General features: G+C 38.3%; 1 protein-coding gene across 1 annotated transcript in view; it reads right to left on the reverse strand.

Moving 5' to 3' along the window:
- RXFP2 (relaxin family peptide receptor 2) overlaps window positions 1-24,980 on the reverse strand; it is a gene marked incomplete at both ends in the record, with an annotated part of 56,098 nt that overhangs the window by 23,216 nt on the left and 7,902 nt on the right. The window contains 4 exons of the mRNA XM_081125904.1: window positions 7,976-8,047; window positions 8,855-8,960; window positions 11,790-11,867; window positions 14,578-14,724. Of these exons, the coding sequence (XP_080982030.1) occupies window positions 7,976-8,047; window positions 8,855-8,960; window positions 11,790-11,867; window positions 14,578-14,724 (403 nt within the window). The remainder of the gene's footprint in view (window positions 1-7,975; window positions 8,048-8,854; window positions 8,961-11,789; window positions 11,868-14,577; window positions 14,725-24,980) is intronic.

Below are 24,980 nucleotides of genomic sequence, written 5' to 3' on the forward strand. Positions count from 1 at the left end.
CTTGCTGTCGCTGTAGCACCCATGCAGTCAGACTGGGGTGTCTCTGGGTTGTACCACTGAACTCCGGTGTGATGTGAGGAGGGAACTAGTTCTGTTTCTGCAAATGGCAACCATGTCAGTCTTTCTCTTCTGACCTGCAGGAGTGCTCACCATGGGAAACCAGCTAGTCTCTCACAGCCAAGTTCCACCTCAAACTTCTCATTTCTCTTTGTTCTATTCCCACACAAAAAAGAGAAGAGGGCGAGTTTTATTCTTTTCTATGTTGAGACGCAGAGTGAGGAAAGCAAGGAAAGTTGTCTAGGTGCTCAAGGTCCTAAAAGACACCAGTGCTTGAACAGGGGCTAGTTCACCAACTTCAACTTGTGGGTCATGATTTACTTAACCTCCAAAGCAATTTAGCAATCTAGCATCCAATCAATAAGAGCATTATTGGGAGTATCTAAGTAAACAATTTCCATTTCCTGTGCTCATTATACAATGAGAGGTTAGCCCTGAATTCATATTTACCGAAGTCCGTTAGGGACAGGAAATATCCACACAAATAATAGTAACTAATGACTACGTAGTCTATTAAATGGCTTTCCTAGCTCTTATGTGAATTTAATTTGGTTTCTAAAATAATATACAACACTTTCTTAATCTGGCTGTACTCTGAATTAACTTATACCACAATTATTACCTACAAAGCCTATGAATAAGGACTGTGTTACAGGTGTGCTAGGATATTGATGCCCTCAGCCCTCTGGGTAGCTAGGTAAAGCCAAGATTATCTTCCAGTTACAGATAAAACCCAACTTTTACCCCAAATATTGGACAAATATTGTCATTTTCTCTGTGTACCACCATGTGAGAAAGGTTGGTACTACAGAGCACATGCTTTACATCCATAATGATACAAAAAGCATAGATTTCAATCCTATCAAGTAAACTTGAAACCCAAAGAGACCGAATGGTGTTCCAACCTCCCTCCCCCTGCACCATGTCTGTGAGGAGACCTTTCACATTGTAGCATAAATTCTGCTTTTGGTTTAAAGCTCTTTTATGAGCCCTGACTGGTGTGGCCCAGTTGGTTGAGCATTGTCCTATGCACTAAGAGGTCACTGGTTTAATTCCTGATCAGGGCATATGCCCAAGTTGAGGGCTTGATACCCAGTGGGAGCTGTGAAGGAGGCAGCCAATTGATGTTTCTCTCTCATTGATGTTTCTCTCTCTACATATCTTTCTCTCTCTCTCTCTCTCTCTCTCTCTCTCTCTCTCTCTCTCTCTCTCTCTCTCCCCCTTCTCCCTTCCTCTCTCTCTAAGATCAATAAAAACATATTAAAAAAATAAAGTTCTTCTATGAATACAATGAGCTCATACAGATCAATATCTGTTGCAGCATTTTCTGAGCCCCTGAAGTGATGTAATGAAAGTTAATACGATAAATTATGTTATAAATGTTATAATAGCAAACAAAAATAGAAAAAGAATATAATACTATAGTATGGATATCTTGAAGTTTGTCTTAAAAATTATATAATTTATTGCCTAACTAGTGCTATTTACATTTTATTCAAGATAATTAACTCAAAAAGGCAATGCACAGTTTACCCACATGTTGTCAATCTTAAAGAGATGGATACAGTCATGAATTGTGAATTTGACCTTGTGCTTTCATTTATTTTTTAAAATTCTCACCTGAGTATATGAGAAAAGGAGAAAGAGAGGAAAGGAGAGAGAGGGAGAGAGAAACATCGACGTGAAAAAGAAACATCAATCTGTTGCCTCCGGTACATGCCCCCGACCAGGGATCCAACTGGCACCTTGGTATGTGCCCTGACGGGAAATTGAACCCACAATCTTTTGGTGTATTGAATGATGCTCCAGCCAACTGAGTCACCCCACCAGAGCTGGACACTGTGCTTTTGAGCTGCATGACTCACCTGATGTGTACAACCTAATTGCCTTCACTGCCACAAGATAAGACTCCAACTCCCTAAATAATAAAGAGCTTCTAGTCTATTTAGTCAGCTTGCTGGCACCCAAGAGAAAACTGGAGTCCTAAGTCCCCTGTCTCAGACTCCAGTGCCAAAGTATTTGCTTTCTTCTTTGCAGAATACTACCTTGGTGAATATTAAAAGAAATTTGGAAACATGACAATTTGGCAAGTGGTGCTCTCTTTTTATTCAGAGTTGAGATAGGAGTCCATTTAATATACTTCACATTGAATAGCTTTCTTAGAAATAACTTACTGCTTCATGAATTCCTGCTGTTTCAGCTGTCAGGAGTTTTCAAGCAGAAACACCAGGAATTTATGTACCTGAAACTAAAGCATATATATGCTTTAATGACATGCATGTTTACAGGCTATTTTTTAAAGCAACAACATGGTGTATTCATGAGCCAAGTGACTCATTGCATTACATTTTGTTGCTAATGATTGCCTTGAACAAGAACCAGTTTAAGAAGGAATTCCTAAATTATATAAGGTTTATGTTAAAATGAGGAGGAGAATGACTAGTAGTTTCCATGGTAGCAGTGAGAAAGTATTATAGTCAGTCTCATAAATTCTACTTTATTTCTCTGAAAGGTCATCTTAAATCGCTTCTCCCCCAAATTAGAAAGGCTTGCTATTTTTAAAGATTATTAAAATTAATAATCTGATAAATAAAAAAGCATGCAGATAAGTTGAGCAACATTGATTCACTTGGCAATTAAAATTTCATTTTGAGTTAGGAATTTATTCTTCTGGATGCCTAAATGACCTCAACTGCACTGTGAATGTTTAGAGCATTTCAGACTAGAGAGACTCACTTAATGTTAAATTCGGTATTTCCTAGGATATATTCCAAAACAACTTAAGAATGTATATTAATTTTATTTGCTCAAAACCATCTAAAGCACAAATTTATACGTGCCTTTTCTCTGGTGAGACAGAATAAAACTCAGATTCTTTAGCCTGGCATTCAAAGGGTCAACAATCATGATTCAGTGACCTCCCAGCACATGCACTATCATTTCCTGTGGACATTCTTTACCTTTAGACAACCTGCCCTGGTCACTCTCTTCCTGATATCCTTTGAGTGTTTCTGCTTATGCTAATTTGTTCTCCCTGCTGAAGATGCTCTCCACATTCTCTTTAGTCCTGCATGCTAGTTTGGCACAGTATTCCTTCAACAAATACTCATTGATATTCACTTATGTTTCAACATACACAACAATGAGGGGTGGTGGTGGCAGTGGTACCTGGTACATGAGAGAACCAGACGGACCATCCAACTCAGAGGAGCGTATGGTGGGCAGTAAGGGTTTTTTCAAAATTCAAGGATGAATGTGAGGGGTTCACAAAAATATAATCAAAGTTGAAAAATGACCTCGTCATGTTCAAACTCAGACCTTGAAGAATACTGTGGGCAATATGTATTTCTAGTTATATTTAGAAATAAGAAAATGTTAAGAAGAAGCCCAAGCCTGCTGTATGGGATCTGTTTTATAATATTATGAAATAATATAAAAATATAAATTCTCAACTCCTGCACAGTTCCTGTCTTCTCAGTCAGCAAAGATGATCTTAGACTGAAGGGAATAGAAGGGGTATAGGGCAGAAAACATGAAAGTCCAAGATGGTAGAACATGTTAATCAAGGCCAGTTAAAGTCCTATGGTTGGGAAGATTTCTCCTAGAAATTGAGAAACACAAAAATGAAAGCACCGAGTCATGATCAATTACTGAGGAACCTGGACAGAGGAAGAGCAATTGGAAAATTAAAGATGGCAAATGCAATTTTGATTTTTCTGAAAGGGAATAAGTAAATCTCATAAGCTACAGTTGAATGGGCTCGACATTGGTTCTGGGAGAGAACAGACTATTATAATGCTGTTTTGTAAGAGCTCAGAGAGAAAGGGGATAGGGTAGTTCACGAGAAACAGGACAGGCAAACCAACCTGATTTTCTTGGAAAGAATGATCAGACAAAAATGTGTGGCCAATATTGCTTATATGTTTATCAGGCTTTGACAGAGTGGTTTTATGATGTTTTTATGGACAAAAATAAAGGTACATGTTTTCTGAAGGATGATGGCAGAGGGGTCTTGGAAGACAATTGTCCTTTTCAGTATTTCACTCCATGACTTGGGTAAAGATGGTTCATCTTATTTTCGGATGACAGAACACTGGGAGGAGCAGTGAATTATGTTAGATGACCCAAAAAGATCTTCATACTCTGGTAAGAAAAGTTGAATCCAACAGGATGAGACTGGATAGGGATACATTTGAGAACCCACAGATAGCTCTCAAATGCTCAGTAACAACTGCAGGATGGAGAAGCCATCACCTAGAAATAAAATATTTGACACAGGATTGGGAACTTTGAAGCAAAATCACCGGGAGTTAAGGAAATGAAGTATCCACCAAAAGAGCAAATGTAGCCTCAGAGCATGTGACTTTTAGAAAGGAAATGTTGCTACCTTCCTCCGGTTGTGCCCTGGCCGCATCACAGGGTCATATTATGTTTATTCTAGATACCACACACAAGGCAGATAATGACAGATTTGAAACCAAGCCTTTAGGGAGGAATTTAAGACTTTGAAGCTGCTTGGAGAAAAGACCTGTGGTGGGTTTCAGGGTGATTGCCAGCCTTAAATATCTGAAGTCACGTAGAAGACTGATTCGGTGCGTTCTGATCAGTCTTGTAGGGTGAATCTCAGAATGAGGGGAGCCTTAAAGATGCCTGGGGAAGTAGTAGAGTTATGTGACAGACACACTTTATTAGTATATTGGTATTGTTATAAACTCCTTTCCCTCAGCGCTCTTTAATTCCCTACCTGGTTTATTTTTCTCCACAGCCCTAATCACTATCTAACACACTCTGTATTTTATTATCTATCTTCCTCCATGGGAGGTTAAGCTCTGTGAAGAGAGAACTTTTCATAGGTGGTGTTTTCTGCTCTATCTTTAAAGCCTCGCACCTCATAGGTATGAATAAATATTTGTTGAAAGAAAGAATGAACATGGGGACTTTGACATCTTTTAACTTCCTGCTGTCTGCTATCCAAGAACTCTGGGTTGTCCATCTGGTGTCTTCTTTTCCTGGGGATGGTTTGGGTTTTGTACTTTGGTTATTTGGGCTATAGTAATGAAGAATTAGGAAGAAAAAGGTAATCGTAGAAGGGCAGGAAGGACCAAGGCTTGCTTGAGGTTGAGTGAGACTTTTCTGGGAGTTCAGGAGAAAGTGGCAGGAGGAGCTGAGGAATGTGAGGAAAGGGGATGGGAAGAGAGATTTTAAAGAAGGTTTGCTGAGCTTATGAGCTGCTGTAAGGTGTCTGAATAATGCATGTAAAGAACCTGAGTTATTTTAAATCAAACTTTGGTCATTGGATGTTTTCATCAATAATAAAAATGTTCTGAGACTGGACCATGTTGGTGAACTTCCAAAAGACCAGAGTCAGAGGTTTGGCTTTTAGGCTAAACTTCTTCAATACTTGTCAATTGGCTGACTTTGGGAAAATAGCCTCTCTTCTCCAAGGGTGAGTCTCCTCATTTCTGAAAGAAATCTAATGATATCTGCCCTACCTGACAGACTTTGAGGACCAAATTCCAAATGAGAATCCCAAATGTTAGAATTCTTTCTAAATTTTAAAAAGTGATATATAAACATAAGAAATTATGTCTTATCCCCTGTGCTCTCCCTTACCTATAGTAGATACATAGTGAATGTTTATGATGGGAGTCTTATAATCTATTTTCTTTGAGTCTCAGGAAAAGGATGGGGAATCAGATTGCTTAGAAACCATCAAATAACTTGCATCAAGAGAACACCTGCTGGGTAATATCAGGCTATGATGTTGTTTTCTCAGACAAAGTAAAACATTTACTTGGAGAAGTTTCCAGCTGATCGGAGCAATTGACATTAATTCCTACTTTTTTCCACTAAGAAAAATTGGAGTGTGAATTATCAAAGCTAGTTCTTCCATATTCTTCTCTTCAGTAGGCTACCAGATACCATGAGAGATAAGAATTGACTTAGAACAAAACTATGGCTCAGTGGTCCAGGAAAGAAATTGGCCAGAGAAGTCTAATTGTAATTCTCTTTGCTTGATTCTATAGTGATCCCTCTGCCTCCCCAGAAGTCAGCTTCCATCAAATTAAGAAGCAAAAGGTACAGGAGGAAGTTCTGCATGGGGCAGGACAGGATGTGTTGGTAAAAGATTCCATTAGATGCTAGAACAATTCCTTTCTATCATGAGGTTTCTGGTTATTATAAAATAAATACTGCATTGGCATCAGAAGATACAGGCCCTAATTCTGGCTTTTCCACTAACTAGTTGTAGATCTAGGTAAGTCATTCACCATTGCAGACTGTAGTACGTTACCTTATGAATAATAAGATTTAACTAGAAACTCATAAAACTTTCTCTGACTCCAGATAACAAAATTTAAACAGCTACTCTGAAGCATGAATCTTTTCCCTTCCCTCTGCCAGTGCTATTTTATTTGTCCTCCCTCGAGCATTATTCAGGCAGTACAGGGACAATATTGATCCATAGAATGAACAAGTGATTCTAAGAATTTCCAATAAGACTAGAAGTAGTGTAGTTAAAACTTCCTCTCTAGAGGAGCCTGGAAACCCAGAGCCAAGGCATAGCTACTCTTATGTGACAAGGACAAAATGACGGCATGCTCCAGGATGAAGCCGCAGGTCCCGACAGCAGACGGGATTTATAGAGACTGCAATCAAACCCCAGCATGGTTACCTACATTCACACAAGGTTCTGCCTTCCTTCAGTGACTTCCTTTCTTGGATGAGGGAGTCCGTTCCCAAATTCACGGACGACACAGAATTGTTGATGAGATTTCAAACCAAGTACATCTGTCCAGTATCAGCAAAGGATCAGATTATTTTTACTCCTGGATTTTAACATATTCCACAGTTCTAGAAACTTTCTCCTTCATGCCAAATGTTGAAGAACCAAACAATAAGATGATGGCACTTTCGAAGGGCCCTAAGGCATTACCTTGCTAATTTTAAAATTTAGTCTGAAGATCATCCTGGCAAGTGTAGAACTTCATCTCCTCATTATCCCAGGGTGACCAGGCTCAGAGCGACTGACACAGCTACCAAACTCTCAAGAGGATGAATGTTCTCAATTTCTTTATTTAAATGTATGGTACCCCGTTTACTAATAAGAGTGCTCTTAGTTCCTATCCAAGGTAACTTCCCAAATACTTTAGAATGAATAATTTGGGAAGTTAATGTAGTCATCATAAGGTTGCTTGGTGAGCACGGAAACAAAGCAAGGCCATTTCTGTTTTGATATGGATGGTGTCAAAAGATAGTTCACACAAGTTGAGGTGGAGTTGGACAATCCATCCCTGTCCTCCAGTAGAGATGATCTCAGGGGTCGCATCTGCCACACCCTGGTTTTCTTTCTAGGACAATGCTGGAAGCATCTTGGCATGTTGCTTTGCTTCTCACTGACTAGCATTTCTTCACTGCTGACTGTGCCCTGTTTATTAACATTTTCTTTCCTCACATATGCTAATATCCTTGCTTTCACTAAGATCACATTTCCTCCTGACATCCTGGGAAACAGTTTGTATCCTATCATCCTGTGTTTTAAATGATCTGATCTTTCCTGTCAATGTTTTTGTGCTAACACTCTTCTTTCATGTTAAAAGGTGAAGTTAGTGCCTCTGAATCTGCAATGTCATTTTCCAAATGACTTGGAGAAAAAGCTCAGAACTTTGTACTTTTTGATTGAGCTGTGTCATCTGAACTCCAATTTAACTCCAAAAATGTTTAAATAAAATCAGTTCACTTTAAATTATGAAATGGAAAGCAAATATACTTTTTAATGCTTTACTCTCTAATATTAATTACATTTAGATAAAGAAATTTAATAATAATAATATATTTCATTTTACTTTTAGATAAAAAACATCTGAAACAAAACCCCACAAGGAATTTTCCCATTAAAACACTCTTAATAGCTACTTACATCTTTTTAAGTTCTGCATATTTGATGAAAACTTTATCTGGAAGACTGTGAATTTTGTTTTTCTTAAGAGACCTAAAATAACATGTAAAGCAGATTTCATTAAGGATTTTATGACCAACCAAACTCTTCCCTAGAAGCTGAGTGCTTAAGAAGAGACTTTCCGATGACCCTCCATGCCCACTTCACACATTTGAAAAGGACAGTGGTAACTGGAGACTTTCTTACGAAAAGGCCATAGAGCAAAATTAAAACAGCTTGCAAGTCTTTGCCCAGGTCAGCCAGTTAGCATAACAGACTGGAACATCTACGGTGATTTCATTTTGTCTTTTACTCTTTGGATAATTTCATGAAAGACAACAAACAAGCCCAAAAAAACAACAAAAATTTCAACCAGCTCATGCATGCCCAAATTGTGACATGACAGCAAATTCTGGAGACTTCAAATAGTAAACATACACATGCATGATTATGACATAGCTAGTGTCGTGGCTCCTCATACCTTCCAACTTCAAACAAATTGCCACTTATAAAAAGGAGGTACAATAAGTGACTGCTCTCCCTTTTCTTAATTTTTAATTGTATAGTACTGGATATTAGCAGCAATACATAAATCATAAAGTAGGTGAAAATAAGAACCCCGGATCACAGGCATCTGTGAGCTGAAGGATAAACAGCTAATCTAACGTGCAGCATGTTAGACATTGTTTCCCTGGACGAGAAGCACACAGAATTCTCTGATGGTTGGTGGTTTCAAAGGGGATTTCTATTATTTTTTAATGTATACGTAGCATAAAACAGAATGAAGAGAGATTAGAGCAGGTTACACAATTTTTCAGCGACTTTAGGGGCAAATGTCATTAAGATGTGAATTCTACTCACAGCAGCGTCACGTTGCTGGAAACGGGAGGCACCGACGTTAAGCCAGCATTCACACATTCCAGTTCTGTTTCTTTGCAGTCACAACGTTGTGGATACTGGTTTAGAACTGGGGGCCAAAAGGGCAAGTTTTCACTAAGCAAAAAATACTTTATTTATCACTTTATGTCTGATAACTGACATTGTTCTCTTTTCTTTGAATGTATAACTTATACATCCTGATAATGAGCTAATTCAGTCCCATAATAAAAGCAAATAAGAATTCTCTATTTGTAGTCAAATACTGACTAGTGTGGCATTCATCTCTGTTCAAGCTCCCAGTGGTCTTTTCAAAGGCAATTAACAAGTGATTAGAAAGAAACCATAGATATGTTTAAATAGCAAAAACTTTATAGTGAAACAAGATTACTTTCTCCTCAAGGAGGGATATTGGTATGTTTGAGTAAACCTTTAATGTGATAATTGAGTCAATTCAATTTAATCAAATGGCACAAAGAGGCTGCTCAATAAACACTTGTTGATTGAAATGAAATTTAATTATTTTCCCCTTTTAAACTCCTCTTAGAGAACAGTTAGATGCAGGTTCTGCAGTAGCCACCATCATGCCTTATTAAAATCAACCAAGTCAGATATGCTCTCACTTGCATTTTTTGTTCTCATTGCTATAAAGTTAAGGTGGAAGGTCAAGGGTGTAGAGCAGCTTCAAAGCCAAGAAAACCAAAGGGCTGGCAATCGGAAACATTCAGAGGGAAAAAAGGCTTCAGAATTTGCTCTGAATGAACCTTCATAATTATTAAGATAATGACATAAAAGAATGAGTAATCTATGGTGAAACCAGACCATCTTGGCCCATGAGACAATTATGTGTGTGTATGTGTGTGTGTGGGAGGGAGGGGGTGGAGGAGAACACACATTTGTGAAGCATTTTATTTTGCCTCTAATCCCATGGATATTTGTTTTGATGGAGCTAAGAAAATGAGAGCTATTTTCAAAATTTAAGCTTTATTGTTATTCATCTAAATCTGAGTATAAGTTCTTTGTGATTGCTCTGCTTCTTTTAGATTACTTTTATCCAAACTTGATTTTAAAAATCAATTTTGCTGACTTTTCATCAATTCAGGAAACTTGTCTTGAGTGCCCGTTTAATTCCCAAGATGCCTTCTAGTGTAAAAAGTTTTGGAATATATTCTATGTCATTTATAAGTTTATGCTAATTAGCTCAACTTCCTAAATACTACTTCAGAATGTTTACTTCTATGTTTATTGAGATTGAGAACAGTATTGTTTACACTGAAAACCTGTGATTGGACACTCTTATTTACCAAAAGATTCCACATAGCCCAAGCTGGGCCTATTGCCTAAACCAGAACTGCGAGCAGAACTCCCTCACCTGCAAACCAGTCTCACTCCATGCTTTGTGGAGTCTTCTGAACTACCTCTTGCATCAGTCTACCTCACTCTTCCCCATGGTATTTTCTGGGTTCAGATTCTTAGTATTAGTCTGGAGCATTGCAAGAAACATAATAAATAGTATCTCTGTCACATTGCTCCTCAGCAAGGTTGACATTTGGATCATGCCATTGTCTGTTGTTAGGGTGTTCAGCAGCATCTGTGGCCTCTGCCCACTTGATGCCAGTAGTAACCCACCTCCTTCTAGCTGTGACAACCAAAAATGCCTTCAAACATTGTCAAATGTTCTCTGGGGTTAGTGGGGAGGGTTGTCCCAGGTTGAGAATCACCATTCTAAGCCAGTCTCTACAATTCTAATGGGAGCATCATTGTCACATACACTTCTTCTTATTTTTCTCTTCATAAAAGAAAAATAGGCTCAAAACCTTATTGGTTGCCCACCTGCACAGCAGTGACCTCCAAAAAGGGGTGTGTACAAGATGACACACTGTGGTTCAGGAAGAAAATACCAAAACTTTCAGATATATTTATTTCTAATCTTTTAATTTACTCTTTTTAATTTCTAACTTTTATATCTGATATATTTGTGTATAACAAAGTATAGGATAAGAAATAATTATAACCTGGCATTATAAAGTGCATAATATACTGTTAGTGTAGTATTTAACTGTAAATACACCTACATTGTTATGTCTACATGTGTACCTATATCATGTATATTATACGTAATATATATTATATTATTACACACATATATAATATATGTATATACATAGACACAATTCTGTCTATAAGATAGAGACCAGACTCCAAAGTGTGCAGCCCAAACGCTTTATGGGCAGGCCCGACCATTCCAGGTTCAGTTCCTGCTCTCCCCACACCATGCATTCAGCACCCAGAAAAAGGCATTGAGAAGCATGCTCTGCACCTTCCCATCTCAGGGTTTTGCTGATCTTGCTCCCCTGCTCACTCTGTTACCTCTTACCCTTCCTTCCATCCAAGGACTTCCAAGTTCATCTCAATGTCATCTTCTCTCTGGGTCTTTCCCCATTCATGGCAGAGCCATTATTTCCTCTAAGGGATTTCCACATTCCCTTATGCAAACACCATTTCTCCAGTTTTGCACTAATACTGAATCATTCCTGCTTCTGTAAGGATTTGTCTTTCCTGCTACATGTGAGGCATGTGTGGGCTGGGGCCACATCTTATTGCTGGACTCTCAGTGCCTAACATAAGGGCTGCCAAGTAGTTGGTGAGAAGAAAGTAATTAAAGGGAATAAGATCTTTATTACGTGTTACAGTTAGTGCACACCTGTGCATTCTTGCAAATAGAGACTAATACATACAGTGAGCATGAATGGAGCATGTTGTATTTTTCTCTTTACCTTCTCAGTCCCTGGGCATACAGTAGATAGTGTGACCCTGAAATACATTGAACTGAAATGGAAATCTAAAGGGAATTGATCACCCGCCCATGTAAATCTATGCACTGAAAGTCATCTAGAGTCATTGAACCAATGCCACTTACAGCACTCCTGTGTGAATGCCACTTTATCAGCATTTCCATGGATTGTGCCAAATATAGTCGCCCATCCACTAGTGTCCCCTGCAAAATGGTGATGAATATGTGTCAGTTATGGTGTAAATCAAATATTGAAATACAAAACAAAAGTCTAAAAATTTGATAATGAAATCAGTTAAAAATTGGTTTAAGGAATAGAATGTTAACATTGAAGGTAAGGGAGAAAACACTAGGAGGACATCTAAAATTTTTCTCTTTTTTGAAATTGCAAACATTTCAAATGTATGTATCATAAAATATATGAGAAATATATAATAATTGTATGCGCATCTTGAAAAATGTCACCTATTTCCAGTGCTGACATTTTTAAGTTTGATCTTAATTTTGAGGTCCTCAGAAAAAAATATAATCTAAATTTTATTTTGTCATATGCATACTATTGCATATGGATATGTAGATATGTACTTGATAGATGTAATGAGTTCTGATATTTATGTCACCTGACATTTTTAATAAAGAAAAAAAATCCCCTTTCATAAAGGCTGTCTAGTCCTATTGATAGAAAAAATATTTTGTCAATTTTTCAGAGGATATGATCTGTTTATTTGCCAAGTTTCTTTCTCTTTTTGTTTGCAATAAAATTATATTTCTTAAAGAAGGAGGCCTGATTTTGAAGTGTCATTACTTTAACATATGCTATTATCATGATAAGATCTGCATTAAATGTATGATACTAAAGTTCATACAAATAGAAAAGTGGAAACTCTTAGATACACAGAACAGACTGACAGCTGTCAGAGGGGAGGGGTTTTAAGGCTGGAGGAGAAGGGTGGAGGGATTAAGCAAAGAAAAAAAAGAAAGACTCATGGACACAGACAAGAGTGTGGCGATTGCCAGAGGGAAGTGGGTAGGGGTAGGTCGAAGAAGGTAAAAAGGGGATAATGGTGATGGAAGGAGGCTTGACTTGGAGTGATAAATACACAATATACTATACAGATGGTGTATTGTAGAACTGTATACATGAAACCTGTACAATTTTATTAACCAATGTGTCACCCCAATAAATTCAATAAAAAAAAGTAATAAAAAAGTAAATTTAAATAGTGGCCCAAAGTTCCCTTTGATCCCTGCAAACTTTAATTTAGTTCTATTTATTGTTAATATCCTCAATGGTTCTTACAATGATTCTACTTGATGCCTTCATATGGATTACTTATTTTGTGTGCAGAACATATTCATAAGATAGATAAACACACGTGGTCTCTGATTCCTGTGCAGTGAAGAGGAAAGCCAAGAATCTGAGTGGCTTGCCACTGGCATCCAGTGAACTGACCCACCACTGAGCACGGATTGAGCACCTACATGTTCTAGGCTCTGGTGACACCAAAACAAGACACAAACAAAAATTCTTCTTGAGGAGTTCACGTCTAGTGAGAGAAGTATAGTGAAAAAGGAAGGCAGTCCATAGTATAGTAACACAGGTACACCAGGGTATTATGGCAACAGAGAAAGGGTCTTTGTCATAGACTGGTGGTAGAGCTTCAGGGTGGGGAAGCATAGCCAGAGAAGCCAAGCTGCTCAGGTGTCCGTAACTGCATTCTAAGGTAAGTGGGAGTGATCCATGGGAGGTGAAGCAAAATGTTCCATTAGAGGGAAGCATGTGTGGATAACATGTCTCTAGAGCAGATTCTAGAGACAGATAGATGCTCAACATCTTGGACTTTGCTGTGTCACTTTGATTGCCAGTTGGGCAGTGGCAACAAGTGGCAGTTCTGTGTGGTAGAAAACACATGGGATTCTTTCATATTCAGAAGATCTGGGTCCTAGTGTCTACTCTATGACTAACTAGACATGTCGACCTCTCTTGGCATCAGTCTCTTTAAGAAGAAAACTCACAGGTTATGTTAGACAACATATACAGTCTCAATATACAGACCTAAAATGGCCTGTAAGACCCTTCATGATCTAGCTTCTGCTTAATTCTTTATCCTCTATGTTCTTGTTCACTTTGCTCAAGCCATACTGGCTTTTTTTGTCCCATAAACACACTGTCTTATTTCATGCAGTCTCAGGGCCTTTGCACTTGCTTATTCCTTTGCTTGGAACTTTGTTCCTCCAGAATATGTCATGGTTTCCCTCTCATTTTCATTTCACTTTCAGTTCAGATGTCATCATCTCAGAGAGGCTTTTCTCCGGTTATGTCTTTGAAGTAGGCCACCCTCCACGTCACCTTCTATCCCATTATCCTGTTTTATATACTTCACAGAACTATCACTCTGAAATTATTTAATTTATTTATGTATGAGTTTATTATGCTCCTTGTTCACAAGGTCCATGTGAACTTCATGAAGTCAAGACTATTGTCTTCCTTGAGCCTGCTGGGCCCCAGTGAGTTTGAGAGCACCTAGTGGGCCTCAACATGGGTCTGTTAAATACATTAATTATCTAGGCAGGCCCATTCACACTGAACCAATTTCCAGGCCATAACGAAGTAGTCATAGGAAAGCATTTAAAATTAAACTATGAGTATCCAAGTAGAGTTTAAAATGTAATTTTAATTTTTATCAAATATAACACTTCATAATACTGCGTTTCTATTTTAAGCAGCCTCTGTATATGAAAGTTCAGGTAGTTATCACAAATAAATTGAGGAGCAATTATTTGTGTTACAAAGGGATTCCCTATAGAATGCCAAACCATCTCTTCCAGTTTGTTACAATTATTATCTGATTCACCTACAGTTTGGGGGCTAACAAGGTGGGATACACATATGGAGCTGAGGGGGAATCCTCACCACAGTTCTCCTCATCAGCACCGTTTCCACAGTCGTTTACACCATCACAGTGAAAAGCTCTCGGCAAGCACTTGGTCAGGTTCCCACAGGGAAAATATCCTTTTTGGCACAAAGGGGTGACTGTACTGCCTTCAGTCAGTGCAAAATCTGTGTGAAAGAGGGGACACAAATCTTATGTAATAGCAAGAAATGTTAGTATGGCCGAACTCTTTTCATGTTGCCCCATTTAACTTTTACAAGAACTCTATGAGCCGAGTTTGTCTGGTGTTATTCTTAATGCACGATTTCTATAAACAATATTCTTAATTAGAATATTTTAAACAATTGTGATCATACCTAACGCTAACCACACCAAGAATGGAATCAAGGCTTATTTTGAAGTCACTTCAGGAAGTCTATTGTAAACAATACCACAGCAATTGTCCTACTTTTGTAGAAAATCGAAGGCATATCCACTCCTAGAAACAGAAAGGCAAAACTGAGCTCACAGGATCAAATTGATGGATTTATTTCCTTATTAATCCTTTCCAAGAAGGATTTGAAGAGACTTAAAATAAAAAACACATATGCAAAGGACAGTGTAAGTGTAAGTGTAAGTTAGAGAGACATCCAGAACCTCATTTGAATGAGATAATAATAAGTGATGGCATCTCATTGAGTTCACTGTGTGCCAGGCAGTTGGCACAGCAGTTTATCTCAGTTGTTCCTGAGGTAGACCTATGTATGGGTGATATTATCCTTTCTGTTTGAGGGGTAAATACAGTCATCCATCTGGGAAGTCACACAGGGCAGGTTTGAGTCATCCCCCTGACTCCAGAGACCCATCTCAAGCACTGTTGTAGGAGGATATCAGTTGAATAAGGAACCTGCATTTCAAGAAGCATAAGTCCCTTGTGAGGATGAGTTAAAAACTGCCTTCTTGGGCAGGGAACATAGGAGAAGATGAATGAGAATTCAACAACTGCTGTGTTAAATGAGGGAACACAGAAAGGAAAGATAGCATTTACAAGTTACTGTAACCGGGGATAAGATGACCAAGAAGTTCCAGAAACTTAGATGTAAGAGATAGTCTTGCAATTTTGAAACAGTACTTTCCAGGAAATAAAGAGATGTGTTCTTTGTACATACTCTGTAGAGTGGTGGAAGTCATGTATTTTTTAAAAAGGGGTGCAACATGAAACTTCACAGAAATTGATTTAGAAGAGTGTAGAGTCAGGCATGGCTACAGTTCAGTATGACTAAGTGAAAGGAGAGAGGGATGTTGGCAAAGTGTCTCTAACCATGCCTCTGAAGGTTGGCATAGTGGCCAGGAATTTCCTTGGGTCGGTTCAACAATGTTTTTTAATGAGGCAGAAGAATAGAGAACAAACCTTTGTGGAGCTCCATCTACTTTGTGCTGGGTGCCTCCTAATTATTTCACTTAATAGCAGCTTAATGTGGTTGGTGTTATTATCTCCAGGTAAAGATGAAGAAATGGAAACTGAAAACGTGGAAGCACTTAGACTCTGGATCTTGGGAAAATGCCCTTGTGAGAGCCGAGCCCTTTAAGGACATGCTGCCATGTAGAGAGGTGTTCTCCCAGCAGGCTGACCATCAAGTTCTCCTAAAGTAGGTCAAGCCTGCTGGCCCTCATTGTTTAAGAAATAATGCCATTTGTCTTGGGGCAGGAGTTTGAGTTTCTGCACTAAAGCTATGTGTGTTTTACAAGTTCATGTTAAGCCTTTAGTGCTATCCTTAGAGGAGGAATGGAGTATTGGATTACTTTAGTCAAATTCTGGCAAACACATACAAGAGTCTGGCCCTCTCTTGGGAATGGCTGGATATAAGTGCACACTCTCTCCAGAAGCTGTGAGTCTTCCATGAGTGGGGAACATGATCCTCAGATGCTTTTCTGAAACCCTCTGGATTTTTGTTCTTACAAAAGCGAAATATGTTTTCTCCACTATTTTCGCAGTGATGGATGAATGATTTACTATCAGCAAGTAGGCCTAGGACCAGTCAGGTCTGCCTATTTTAGGAAAACTCTTTTTGCTCCTGGGGTTGGCTTGTGAAGTCTCTTTCCATGGGGACATGTATACTGAGTCATGGATTTTTAAATCTCTTTTTTCTTGTAATGATTTTTGTAGAGAACAGATTTATGAAAACTAGTAGTCCTATGTTTGGAACATGAGTGAGGGTCAATATATTTTAGTGTAGCAGCTTTGACATTTTTTAAGATAGTAATTCACAGTTAGAAATAAATTTTTTATCATAGTTCAACATACAAACTACACGCACAAATTGTAAACAAAATTTCTTGAACTATTACTTCTTTTTACTATGTGGGTTGTACTCTGATCATTGCTATTCTATCTTATTCACTTGAAAAGGGACCAAAAGCTACTAAGTTGATCTCATGACCCATCCACCAATGGGATATTACCCAATATTTAGGATTTCACTCATATGTGAGATATAAAACAGACAGCTACAAACAAACAAACAAAACAAACTCGTAGACACAGACAACAATACGGTGGTTACCAAAAGGGAGGAGGGAGCAGGTAGAAGAAGATAGAGGGGGTCAAATATATGGTGATGGAAGGAGACTAGACTTTAGGAAGTGAACACACAATTCAATATACAGATAATATATTATAGAACTGTTCACTTGAAACATATATTCTTATTAGCCAATTTCAACCCCCCAAAATTTAATAAAATTAAAAAATTTAAATAAATAAAAATATTCATTAGCAATAAAGTGCTCTGGAGACCATCAGACCTGCCTGGATGAGCATTCTCTTAGCCACTTACTAGCTGTATGACTTTCGAGCAAGCTAGTTAACATCTTTAAACTTGAGTTTTCTTACATTTAAAATAAAGCTGATGATAATGCCTCCTAATGGGTGTGCTTCAGGAGTGAGACAAATTAATGCTTGTGAAGTACTGGATAGTGCCTGGCCCATGGTGATCCCTCAGTTAATGTGGCGTATGGGCCAGTTCAACACAAGGTAAGAAAACAGGACTTTAAGAAGGAAGCTCTAGTGCCAAATGTAAGCTTGCTGTACCTTAACATTGCATGATGCTTTATGTGACTTCTCTGAAAGAAAAAATAAGGACTATCATAAAGCTTCCCCTACTTCATCATACTATTCTATTTTAAAAACTATATGATATATGTGGTTTATATCTTAGGCAGTCTCAAATCTCTTTTGAAAGCTAATGGTGGAGTTGTAAATGATAAATAAGCAATGAAAATGTCTTCACAACCTATAAAATAGTAATAATATTTTCTGAATGATCTAAAAGAGGTGATTAAATATTTGATTAAAGACAATTTTGAAGTAGAAAGTTGAGACTGGGTAAGATATTTTGAAGGTCGTAGATTGTGTTCCTTTAAGGGGTTATCATGAAGATAACTTTCTGTCCTTTGAGGGCTGGACCCGACTAAATACCTACTTCACAGATGCAGACTACCTTAGAGGGAGACAAGCAATTAGCTGTCACAGACAGGAGGGATTGAAATTATTTCCTCCTCCCTAGAAAAGATTGGGATACATGTAGCTACAAACAGAAGTGGTTGATTGCATTTCTCCTAATTCCCCATCTTTCAGCTGAGAACATCTTCCTAAAGGCATCTCATGGTATAAATTTTATGTGGTAGGAAAATAAAGAAATGTAATCTATTCCCTACTCCTGCTTTCTGTATCCTAAATCCCTATTGTTAAACTTAGTGCCTAGTACTTACTTCATGCTCAATAATGATGTTAATGAATGAATGAATTAATGGATCAGTTAGGAATAAAAGAGGAATCGAAATAAGCCAGGCAGAGAAAGACAAGTATCACATGATCTCACTCATATGTGGAATCTAAAAATCAAAATAAACTGATGAACAAAATAGATCCAGAGACATAGAAGCATGGAACAGACTGAAGAATCTCAAAGGGAAGGCAGGGGTGGGGAAATGGGTGGGGAGAGATTAATCAAAGAATTTATGTACATATATGTATAACCTGTGGACACATACAATAGTGCAGTGAAGGCCTGGGGGGAGGGGGGGTATAAGGTGTCAGTGGGGGAAAAAAGAAGACATCTGTAATACTTTCAACAATAAAGATAAATTTTAAAAAAAGAAGAGGAATTGAAGAAAGAGCCCCTTTTGAGATGTAAACTTCCCAAAGTGGCAGGCTTACGCTCACATATTTACGCTGGTAACAAAGCACTCTTAGTCCTCTGTTACTCCATTGTTCCTTATGTTCTGTCATTATACAATTTAAAAAGTAATTAAGAATGCCTGCTGTAATTTAGCCTTACTGAAAATGAATCAGTCTTCTATAGAAAACATGTTCTGCTGTTCATGCTTCCTGCCGTCTGTAGAAGTGGAAAGAGATGGTTTTATGGAAACTCGGGCATATAATAAGAATGGAAGAGCCTACATAGAAGCTAGGCAGGTAGCTTCTGCAGCAATTTCTGTGGGACTGCTGCCAAACACACGGCTGAGGGGAAGATGGAACATGTAAAAGAAAATTGCTCAGTGATGTTCTTCTTCTCTCTTCTGGTCAATATTCTGGACATGTCTGTGCAAAGGGATTTTGAAATGACTCGATAGCATTTTGAAGCCAACCAGACTACTTCCCAGGGACAATTTTACTGCCTACCAGCACCTTCCTTGTATTACTGGGAAACAACAGGTGAGAACTATCTTTTAGATCTGAGCTTGAGAATCTTTGATGCTGTGAAAGTCTCTCTTTGCTTTCTCTGATTCTCTGCCAGTGCTAGTGCTGTATGAAGCCGAAGAAAGCCTTCATCTCCTCAGCTTGGTGTTCTGGCTGAGGCTGCCTCCACACTCACTCCAGGGATGATGACACCATGACTGCAGGGGAAGCACAGAGGACCTTGGCCAGTGAGGCCTCTTCCCAGAGTGAACCACTCCTAGTGGAGCTCAACACAATTCAGACACAAGTGGAGCCTCTGCCATTTACTCAGAAGAACCTACTGCAGCACCAGAAGAAATATTCGTTTAACATCCAGAAAATGTTAACTGAGTGCCTCCTCTGTTCTCTGTCAACAAGGCAGACCACGTTCATTCCCACCCAGAGCGCAGGGGCTGGGATCTCTGAGAGGGCAGCACCACTCAGGACCACTCTGACATGATACCAAGGTGAATCCAGCTCGTTTGCTGAGTCTACCTGCCAGAAGCTCTTCTACTTCTGGGAAGAGTCTTAGCTTCACTAAAAGCCCACCTTTGCAGGGTAGATGATTTATTGCCTGTTTGAAGGAAACTAGTAAAGTGTTCCTTAAAAGTTTTCATGTTAAGGTGAGTGGAGAGAAATTGGCCTCTCAGTTGTTTTTTAAACTTAGAAATCATGTGCTCTTCTGCTTTCCTGTTTGGTCCTCCCAGACCTGACAGGATTGTGTGACCTTATCAGTCCAGATTCGGCTCCATGCACACCTTTCCTCCACCTCCTCATTTCATATTCCTGCTTTGACTGAATTTCTCTTAGCCTCATTTCCTGTCATGGTCTTCTGAAACAAAGTGACCACCTCAGGCTGGTTAAGGTCCCTCAGGGTCCTACTCACGGATTTACTGCAGAAACCGTCTCTCCATCTCCCTTTTCAGGTGACTGCCTGATGTTTGAGTGGACAGATTTGGGGAGTAATGTCCAATTTTGTGGAACAGAGTATAGGCTCAATACATGTTGATTTAAATTGGAGTAGGGGGAGAGAATTTCAAATTGTCAACATCACCCTCACAGGGGATGGATTTCAGCTCCATGTCCCCCTTGGCTGGATGCTGTTACCAAGGTCACAAACTAAATGTCCTGGTCCTTGATGGGTTCTAAGGTATATATAAAGGCAGAGAAAGTCTTCTCTTCCCAAAAGATCTCTTCTATGACCAGTTAACTGCTTAAGTTCACCTTTAGAGATGCATTCTTTTAGGTTAAAATCTTGTTTGTTTGTTTTTTGTGGGGTTTGGTGTGTATTTAAGTACTTATCTTGTTCTGCATCAGTCTGAGAGACTGTCTTCTTCCTAAAACCTGCCCAAGCAAAGTGGGCTCAGAGAATGAACACTCTCGCAGGTGAAGGAAGAAGAACTTGGAAAGGTGATCGTGAAAGAGGCAGATAAAGCCTGATGGCACCTTGGCAAGGGAAATGTAGAGAGGAGAAAGGCAGTACCTTTTCCACTTTGCCTCTCTCTCCTAATTCCTCTCTGACTCATTAACTGCTCTGTCTCAAGGGACTTTCACTGGCTATTCTTCCTTTTGACTGTAGTTCTTCCAAATTCTAGTCCCAACGACTTCCAAATTGACCTGCATGCATGTGACTGGGAAGAATGCACTTCTCACAAGTGTGGGCACCACTCACAGAGACTACTGATGCTGAACTGTGTGGGAGCCACACAGTCCCAGGCTGAGGCCCCGGACCCTTCTTTCACAATGCACAAAGGATGAAGGTCACCTTTCCTGCCTGCAGCGAAGCCTTCCGTCTGCATTCTACAGAATTCCATTTAACCTCACCTTCTCAGACTCCCTCTCCATTAATCATTTCTCTGATCTCCTAGATTTTCAAAATCCCCGTCCCTCCACTGTTTTTTCCATTAACATTAATCTTATTCAATCAGCTCCCACTTTCAAAACAAACAAACAAACCAAGCAAGCAAGCAACCAATTAACCCAGATCCTATATCCACACTAGAGCTGAAACACACTTCTCCCTTCAAAATTAAATTTATCAGAAAAACTCATACAAGGCAATGTCTCCACTTCTTCATCACCCTTTCTTTCTTCAATTCGCCGCATTCAGTTCTGGCCTTGCTGCTCCACTAAAATTCTTTAACCGGAGTCACTAATATCCTCTTTGTTACTAAATGCAATAGGCATTTTATAGTCTCTATTTTACTTAGTTCTTTGCAGCATTTGAATCAGCCAGTTGCCAGGTCAAAACCTCTTTGTTCCTTGGCTTTGTGGCATCTCACTGCCCTGGTTTACTTCTTCCTTCTCCATATTTTCAAAGGTCCCCTTCCTGCTCATCTCCTTAATGCACTGGCTTCCTTTTCTTTGTCTTTACCCTCAATGTCACCCACATACATTAGGCCAAAGGTTCCTTAGACCAATCAAATCAATTAAAGAATTTAGAGGGACCTGCAAAAAGTTACTAATATTTTAGATTGTCAAATAATAACATTAAAAATCTTAAACTACTATGTATAATGATAATGACTTATTAGAAAAAATAGTATTTGTTGAAAATTAGAGAGAGCATATCCATAGAAGAAAAGACAATCCTTTGAAAAGAATACAGTTAACTTTATGAAAAACTCACTCATTTATGTTCATGGGTTGGTGAAACTTTTATTCTTGACAGCCATGGCCTGGGACACAGGGCTTGGAACTGTGTGTGAGAATTGGACCTGGTGATGTTACCAGAATTCCTTATGGATGTTAGTCCTCTGTTCTGTAACTCACAGGTAATTTCTCCCATTTCGTCACTTGTCTTTAACTTTGCTTATGACAGGGGCTTTCAGACCCTGACTTTAAAATAACTATGCAAACTAAAAATAGAAGGTAATTTACTTGATTTAATTAATGATATCTGTAAAACCCCAAAGCATATAATGATGGTGAATTTTTAAGCCTTTCCCTTTGAGATTGGGAAAAGGACAGCAATGCCTGTTGGACATTTTACTTAGAAAACTTAGCAAACACAGTAAGGCAAGGCAAGTCAATCAATGGTATAAATATTGGAAGATAAGAAATAAAACTGTCATCATGAATGATATGATTGTGACATAAAAATTCAAAATAATAAGTTATTAGTACTAGTGAGTTTAGACAAGTTTCTGTAAAATCAATTTAAAACACACCTTTTCTATAGTATGAACAGTGTCATATATTTAGGAGTAAATCTAATACAAATCTGTAATACACTTATGCAAAGTATATAAAATTATCTTCGACATTAAAAACAAATAAATGGAGACTTAATATTTTAAAGATGGTAATTCTTCCCCCCAAATGATCTATCACTTGAAATCAATCACAAATAAAAATGCAAATAAAAAAGAGTGTTCATGTGTGTGTGTGTGTAGAAATGGATAAATTGTTTCTAAAAAGGGATGTTGTAGAAGGATAGTCAGTCCTGAAGAAGAGAAAAATGTGAAAAAACTTGTATATCAAGACATTACTAAGGAACAATAATTCAGACAGTATGATATTGGTGCAAAGAGAAGAAAAAATAGACCAATAGAACAGAATAAAAAGTTCAGAAAAAGACAGACACACATACAAACATCTGATTTATGACCAAGTGGCAGTGGTGAGGGATTGTTGATTTTAGGTGGATTATGGATCTAAATATGACAGATAAAACAAGAGAGTTTCTGAAAGATAATATAGGAGAAAATCTTTATGACTTTGGGATAGAGACTTTCAGGAGAATACAAAAAAAAAAAGAGCAACCCATAAAAACAAAAATCATTAATCTTAATGGAAAAGAGTTAAATTAAACTATATTAAAATTAAGAACCTCTGTCTAAAAAAAGAAAAAGTTACCATTAAGAAAGTGTAAAGTCACCTGGCTGGTGTTTGAGCCTTGACCCATGAACCAGAAGGTCACAGTTCGATTCCCAGTCAGGGCACAGGCCCAGGACTCGATCCCCAGTACGGGGTATGCAGGAGGCAGCCAATCATTGGTTCTCTCTCATTCTTGATGTTTCTATCTCTCTCTTCCTTTCCCTTCCTCTCTCTGAAATCAATAAAAACATATTAAAAAAAAAGAAAATGTAAAGGCAAGTTTCCGAATAGAAGACATTTGCAGATAAGTCAGTAATTAAGATATATATTCTACAAATTAATAAGGAAAAGATGAACAGTATACAGAAAAATGGGCAAGAAACTTGAATAGAAACTAAACAAAAGAAGATATTGAAATGAGCAAATAATACCTGAAAAGTATTACATTTAATTAGTAATCAGGGAAATGCTAATTAAAACTATAGTGAACTATCACTGCAAATTGCAAGTATGGCTATAATTTAAAACCAACCAATCCTGCACTTTGTGGTGAGGATGTGAAGCTATGGTGGGAGTGTTCACTGGAACAACTGCTTTGGGAAATGGTTGGTCATTATCTCCCAAACATGAAGCTTGCAAGCCTGCTGAGTCAGCAGTTTCCTTCTAGGATATGCACATAGAAATGTCTGCACATGCAATCCAAGTGACTCAGACAAGAATATGCACAGATGAATTATTCATAACAGTCCTGAACTGTAAACAATACAAATGTCCTTGAAAAATCAAGTGGGTAGAAACTGTGGTATCTTCATCAGTGGCATACTATATAGTACTGAAAATGAACAAAGTCATTCAGATTAAGCATAGTCAATGGGCAGTTTTCCCTTGCCATTTATATTGATTGTTGTCTTCAGAACATTTCTGGCAGCCCTGACATCTATGGAATAAGATGTTGAGACTTAGCTTGTGTTGGTCTCTCTACATGAAATGCAATTTCCCTCCTTTTCCACTCCATCCTTTTTTGTTATTCGTCTCAGGAATCATTTCTGTGAACACTTTCTTGATCCCCTCCAAGACCAATTTTTTTTTCTTCCCAAAGCATCTTATACAAACCTCTTCTGTAGTGTTTGTGGCATTTTATTATAATTATAGATATTTTTCTTTTTCCTATAATTATTGTGCCCCACCTATGGAAGGAAACTTATTAATTTTGATTCTCCCAATGCCTGGAAAAGTTCTCAATTTTTAACACATGCCATATGCCTCAAAATTGTTATCTGAGCTTACTTAACATTTTCAGAGATAGCAATGTTGTTTCCATAACTGGGCTACATATACCTAAATCCCTGTATGTGGAAGTGGGGAAGACATGGGTACTTCAGTGACAGTCCATGTCAGAAGTGAAGGCTCAATGTGGGTATGCATGTTGAATATGATGTCAGTGTGGGTTAGGTGCATATAGAAGCTCTATATTCACTTCCCTTTCTCCTTTATCTTATATCAATGCTTCAATTTCTTATGTTGACATTTTTTGCTTGAAGTTATCTACTATGGGAGAGGAGAGGTGGTTAGACCTCTCCTAAAATCCAGGTGGACTCCATGTAAGTTGGGGCAAGGTGGCCCACATTGTTTTATCATACGGTATGCTCTATGTCCATAGGTAATTTCCTCATGCGTTAATCTTTGCAAAACTCTTGCAATTCACACAAACAATGCATAAAAAGCATAACATTCACAAAATCCTGTGCTTTTAGAGAGGGCAACTTATATCTCTCAGTAGATTATTTTAGCTTTAGTTATTGCAGTAAGAGTGACATTTTTAAGTGGGAAACAGAGTACAATCATAGAAGCTTTTGGTCCAGATGACCACTAAGGTAAACGCAGCATTCACATCTTACCACAACT

This window comes from Miniopterus schreibersii (genome assembly GCF_964146895.1).
Source record: "Miniopterus schreibersii genome assembly, chromosome: 2".
Taxonomy (NCBI): Eukaryota; Metazoa; Chordata; class Mammalia; order Chiroptera; family Miniopteridae; genus Miniopterus; species Miniopterus schreibersii.